Source organism: Ailuropoda melanoleuca, chromosome 15 (genome assembly GCF_002007445.2).
Source record: "Ailuropoda melanoleuca isolate Jingjing chromosome 15, ASM200744v2, whole genome shotgun sequence".
Classification (NCBI taxonomy): domain Eukaryota; kingdom Metazoa; phylum Chordata; class Mammalia; order Carnivora; family Ursidae; genus Ailuropoda; species Ailuropoda melanoleuca.
In genome coordinates, this window is record NC_048232.1 from 91,054,018 (window position 1) to 91,060,110 (window position 6,093).

The 6,093-nt window shown below is 56.4% G+C and overlaps 1 protein-coding gene across 1 annotated transcript in view; it reads left to right on the top strand.

Annotated features, from left to right (window-relative positions):
- MOV10L1 (Mov10 like RISC complex RNA helicase 1) overlaps nt 1-640 on the top strand; it is a 70,772-nt gene extending 70,132 nt beyond the window's left edge. The window contains exon 28 of the mRNA XM_034643699.1: nt 45-640. Coding sequence (XP_034499590.1) covers nt 45-140 — 96 coding nt within the window. The 3' untranslated portion in view covers nt 141-640. The remainder of the gene's footprint in view (nt 1-44) is intronic.
- The last annotated feature ends 5,453 nt before the right edge of the window (nt 641-6,093 follow it).

Here is a 6,093-nt window from a genome sequence, read left to right on the forward strand (position 1 = left end):
GGATGGCTTGGGATTTCAGGCCTGATTCCTTGGTGTTTGAACAGGATCCCTGTTTCGGTGCTTTACTGGAATACAGCATAAGCAACGGTGTCTACACGGGGTGCGATCTACCCCCCGAACTGCAGTCCTTGCAGAAGTGAGCTCTGCCTGTCTTCCTGCTCTCACCCTGCCCCTCTGCAGCCTGCTGCACTCACCTCCTTCCTGTGCCGTCCTGGGATGACACTGTCACTGAAAGACGCGACAGCTCCACGCCCTGCTTTCCTGGTCCCCAGCACTCGAACCTGAGCTGCTGTGGGGCGTCCAGCTCACTGATCCCCTCCCCTTTCTCCAGCCGCAGCTGTGACTAGACATGCAACCCATCCGCCCCCACCCCACAGAGCCAGGATCAGAGGGACCCACAGGACCAGGTCCACAGCCCTAGTTGGTTAGGCACGGCCAGGAGGCCTGGCACCACATCCCAGGGAATTGCTGTCCTCACCTCTGGGCTGGGGCCCCTGCAGCCTGCCTTGTGTTCCAGCCTTGGCCATGAGCGTTGGGCCCGTGGGGTCTGATGGAGCCTGCTGTCCGTTCTCCATCCCAGCCCATCCCTGCTGCTGGGCAGTTACTACAACCCATCACCGAAATAAATGCTCACATGGGACACCCAGCATGGCTTTACACCTTGAGATGCACTGGATGCTGGGAGGTGATGTTGCTTTTGTGTGAGCCCTCACCCATGCAGGCCCCCATGCGTTCTCCAGGCCCTTGAGCCAGCATTCCCTTCCCATGCCAGCCGTGGAAAGCCCAGAGCCTCCACGGGGACTCCACCTGGGGATAGGCGGCCGTATGGAAGTGGGGTTAGTGTCCTGCTCCCCTGGAGCCCTGGTGCAGCTAGTGGGGGGAGCCTGTTCCCTCTGGCCAAGGGGCTGGCCCATGTGTGCGAATCCTCAGGGACCGGTTTCTAGGAAGGGCTGGTGGTGCTTACGTGTCGGGGGCTGTTCTTTGTGAACAACACCAGGCATGGGGACTCAAGTACCCAGGTGCCCAGTAAAGGTGCCACGCCTCCTGCTGTGCCTCTCAATGAGGTGGGGAGGAGCCGCAGCAGCCTGAGCAGGAGGCAGGTCAAGCCCTCCTCAAGCTGGGAGACGCCCAGACACACCTTCACCAACCACGAGATGCAGACCCGCAGCCCCTCCTGCCCAAGGGGATTCCTCACGGGAAGACAGACCGCTGCCTAGACACGCGGCCCCACGGTGGCTGCAGGGCTCCTTACTGAGGCTCTGAGTCCCCACTGGTGTTTAGAACACATGACTGATTCCCCCAGGAAGGCAGCTAGGGTGGCAGGGCATGTGGGGCGCGTGGAGGCCCAGGCAGAGCCCTCCCTGCCCCCCAGACGTGAGGCCAGCCGCTCTCAGGAGGAAGTACGAGGCACCGCACAAGATGAGGGAGCCAGTAGCCAGGGGCGGCGTGGACCCTGCTCAGCCTCCCTGCCCAGGCCGGCAGGTCCTAGTCTTTGCAAGAAGAGGCCGGCAGTGCAGACTCTGGGCTGGGCCTTCTCGTGGGTGCTCCCGTCTCCCCCGGGGAACCCTCTTCACAGTCAGGAGCTCGCATCACCGTGGCATCTGCCCTTGTGGGCAGGTGGGGAACCTCCCTGGCTCTGCAGTCTGGGCCCTGCACAGGTCCCCCAACATGTGCAGACACAAAGGGGGCTCCGTAGGTGGGCCCTGCAGGGCCCAGAAGACCCCTGTCCACTCCCAGGGTCTGGCCGTGCAGAGCACTCTGGAGCAGTCTGTGTGTCTGTCCCCAGCTTTGGCTTCGGGACCTGCTCCCTGGTGGTGGTTCTGGAATCCTTGGTGCTCCTGAATACACCTAGAGCAAACACGGTGGTTTAGGGCTGGGGGTAGCTTGACCTGAAACTGCCTTGCACACCCCTTCTTGCTGGCTGCCGGAGGGCTGGGAGGGGAGTGGTCACGCGCATAAAAAACCTAGAGCTGGTGTGAGTGACGGGCCACGTCTAGGTGTGTGCCCCCAGAGCCACGTTCTCTGGTCGTGGAACCCATCTTCACAGGGAGGGAGCAGAGGCTGGGCCTCGGGACACAGGGGACTTGTCCCTGACAGTCCAGCTGTGGCCATTCCCACCTGCCCCAGATGCTGACCTGCAGCCTTTTGTGGAATTGACTTGTGGCCCATCTGGCCCCACAGTGCTCCCCAGAGTTGTCACAGAAAGGGGGTGTGGGGGGCGTCTGGGTGGCACAGCAGTTAAGCGTCTGCCTTCGGCTCAGGGCATGATCCCGGTGTTATGGGATCGAGCCCCACGTCAGGCTCCTCCGCTATGAGCCTGCTTCTTCCTCTCCCACTCCCCCTGCTTGTGTTCCCTCTCTCGCTGGCTGTCTCTAGCTCTGTCAAATAAATAAATAAAATCTTTAAAAAAAAAAAAAAAGGGGGGGTGGGTGCAGAGGCTGCTGTCCCACACTGCTCATGCTATCAAGTGCCAAAAGGGGAAGTGGTGGACGTGTGTGACCCAGTCCCCTTCTCTGTGCCTCAGGGACAACGGCCCGGCAGAAGCAGCCAGTGCCTGACGGGGTCTATGGGAATTCTGTGCTCACAGGCCTCCTGGGGAGGTCATCAAGGGTGAAATTGGTAACAGATTCACCCGGATTCTCGTGGTTACTCTTAAGTGCTTAATGAGAATGACACGTGTGTCGTTTATCTTCATTAGTAAACACGGACGTCAGCTTGAACTGGAAAGGCATCGCCTAACGAGCTGTCCATCCGTCTTCACGGGAGAGCACGGCTTACAGCTGGAACGCGGGTCCATTGTTCCGTTTGTTTCTGTTTTGTCTTCACAGACACAGAGCCGATTAAACGTTTTGCTACAGGGGCGCCCAGCTGGCTCAGTCCGTGGAGCAGGTGACTCTTGATCTCAGCTCAGGCCTTGATCTTGGGGTCATGAGTTCAAGCCCCACATTGGGCTCCGGGAAAAAAAAAAAAAAAAAGCTTTGCTACAGCACTCACTCGGTCTTTCAGAATCTCTCCATGTTCAAAAGCCACATGCTAACGTGTGACCACAAGAAAGGACGAGCTGCTCCCCAGTGTGGTCCCCCCTGGAGACAGAATTTGGGAAGATTATCCCTCCATCTCAGCCTGGCCAGGCCAGCCGGCTGTGAAAACTGTGGTAACCCCCATTCTCCAGCCCCTCTGCACATTGTGCTGGGGAGGGAACGAAGGAGAGAGGGCTGGGCTCCCGGTCTCTGCAGGGTTTGAGCCTCATCAGAGACCGCTGATCACCACTCTGCTCTGGCCCCCACCCCAGCCCCATCCGGGCCCCTCTGGGAGTGAGGACAGCATTCATGACAGCAGCTGCAATGGGAACGGCGAGGGTGCAGGGTCCACAGCAGCCTCAGCCCTGCCAGGTGTCGCCTCTGTTGGATGGGAAGACGGCGGCCTGGCCTTTCTCACGGAGCTGGTGCCATTGGTGTCCCGAGCACCACTGTGCTCCAGAGGCAACTCCACAGCCGGCTCACGCCCACGGGCCAGCTCTGAGTGCTTGCAGTGTTCCTCCACACCAGACTAACCAGCGGAAATGGGACGTCGCGTACAGAGGAACAAAAGTTAGAACATGTCTAGCACCTGACAAACCCATGCAACAACAATTACAGAGAGATAATTGTACATTTATTACAGGATATAAAGAAGACCTAAATAAATGAAATATACTACGTTCATGGATGGGAGAACTTAACATACAATGGTACAGATTTCCGTGGTCCCCAGGTTAGTATACATCCAAGGCAATCTCAATATTCCAGCTAGATCTCCTTTTTGGAAACTTGACCCAGCCTTTCTAAAATGTATATGGAAAAGTAAAGGGCATGAATTCCTGTGTCACTATTGAAAAAGAGGAAAGGGGTACCTGCCCATCCACCTAGTTGGTGTCCTGCAAAGCCATAATAAGGACAAACCCATTCCAGATGTGGTGATGACACCTGGTGGTCTAAGAAAGGATATGTTGCTTAGTCAACAGTGTTGGGAAAAGACACCTCGTTTTATGAAGAAAAACTAAACTGCATGTCTACCTCCACGCATGGTTCCAGCTGAAAGTGTGTCTGCTAACTGAGTCATACCATCTATGGAATTTGCTTGGGTCGCAATTTTCTGGTACAGTCATCTGAAATCTCCACATTACAGATCATCAATTCACCCCAACACAGAAATGAAACACATTTCAACGCGTCTGCTTGCAGGCCACAGAAGAACGAGTGTGGAGGATACACCGTCCTGCTCCTACAGGGACGATGGGGTGCCTCTGTGACGTCCCAAAGAAACAAAACCACGAACCATTGAAAAAAATGATGGTCTTGACTACATCAAAATTAAGGATTTCTTTTTTTTTTTTTTTTTAGATTTTATTTATTTATTCGACAGAGATAGAGACAGCCAGCCGAGAGAGGGAACACAAGCAGGAGGAGTGGGAGAGGAAGAAGCAGGCTCAAAGCGGAGGAGCCTGATGTGGGGCTCGATCCCACAACGCCGGGATCACGCCCTGAGCCGAAGGCAGACGCTTAACCACTGTGCCAGCCAGGCGCCCCCAAAATTAAGGGTTTCTATACAGCCCCCACGGACAAACGCAACAGACAGAAGGACTTGAAGAAGGCCTTACAGCAAATTAACGAGGCTGATACAAGTCCAAGACCTCCTGCAAATGAACCACAGACAGGAGCTCTCAATGTGCGGAAGCTTGAACAGGCAGTAAACCCACTGGTAATCAGAAAAAGGCAAATTGAAAACACTGAAACCACATTGTAGCCCTTAGGATGGCAGATACCAGAAAGCAGATGATGCCAAGAGCTCGCAATGCTATGGGGCCAGAACCTCTTTTTCATGGTGGGACTGTGGTCCAGCCTTTCTGGAAAGCAACACAGAAGATGCCCCCAGTGTCACCACTCTGGGAGTTCCCAAAGGGCCTTAGGGATGTCCATGCCATTATTGTGGGGCATCTGGGACAGGTGAGGACTGTCTAGATTATCTGGGGGGGTGTCTGGGTTTATGGGAGCGTGGCTGAGTTATCTGGGGGCAGCTGGGTTTGGGGAGAGAGTATGTGGGTGTCTGGGTTATCTGGGGAGCCACTGGGTGATCTGAGGGGTGGGAAACTGTAGCCAGCCCAACTGCCTCAGTAAGTAGTAGACAAAACCCGCTGGAAGCCAGGGGTGGGCATCATTCAGAAACATACGTTAATCTTTAAAAGCATAGAGACCCTTAAGAAAGGCAAAGTGTGGAGTGCCAACTGGCTCAACCCGAGTGGCTCCGGACCTGTAAATACTGGTGCCCAGACACAGGAATTATTGAATTAAGTTAAAACTGCAACCACACTCAATATTTATCTCACAAAGATAGCACATGTATATGCCATAATAGTGGGAAGGGGACTAGCCATGAAAGAATAAAAAGAAAAAATGAACCACAGAGGGTCTTGCAGGCAGCTGGGCTTGAAGGTGGCGACTGTGCTCTGCGCCTGAGACCAAACCCAGAGAAGCCTGCGCCCAATTGTTCCGGATTACAACTGCGGGAATGGAGGGGATGAAGGTCAGGAAGGTGGCAGGGAGCTCGGGCCAGACGCACCAGCACCCCAGAACCTACCCCACCCGGGGGCTGGCGCAGGCCGGCCCCCGCGTGTCTGTCGAATGAGGCAAAGGGAGGAGTGAATGAGATGGGTGGCGGGAGGCGGTGCAGGGCAGAGTAGGAAGCGGGGCGCGGGAAGCGATGTGGGGGGCCCCGACGCTGGGGGATGGGAAAGACGCCCCGCAGTCTCGCCGGGCCGCTGCCCCAAACTTGGGGCGGGGGGTGCCCAGTCCCCCGCGCGCGTCCGAGCGCCCACCGCGGCGTCCAGGCTCTAGGCAGGGAAGTGGTGGAGGCGGCAGGAGGCGGGGCGAGGAGACCCCTCCTCGCCAGGGCGGCTCCCGCGACCACGAGCCGGGCGAGGGGGCCCCCGCTCGGCCTCTCCCACCCTCTCCCCATCCTGAGGAAGAGGAGGAGGGGCCAGTCATTGTTAATTCATTTTATTTAATGTAAATATTTTTTTGCAAAGTCATCCCCGGCGCCGCATCTGCGTGGCCT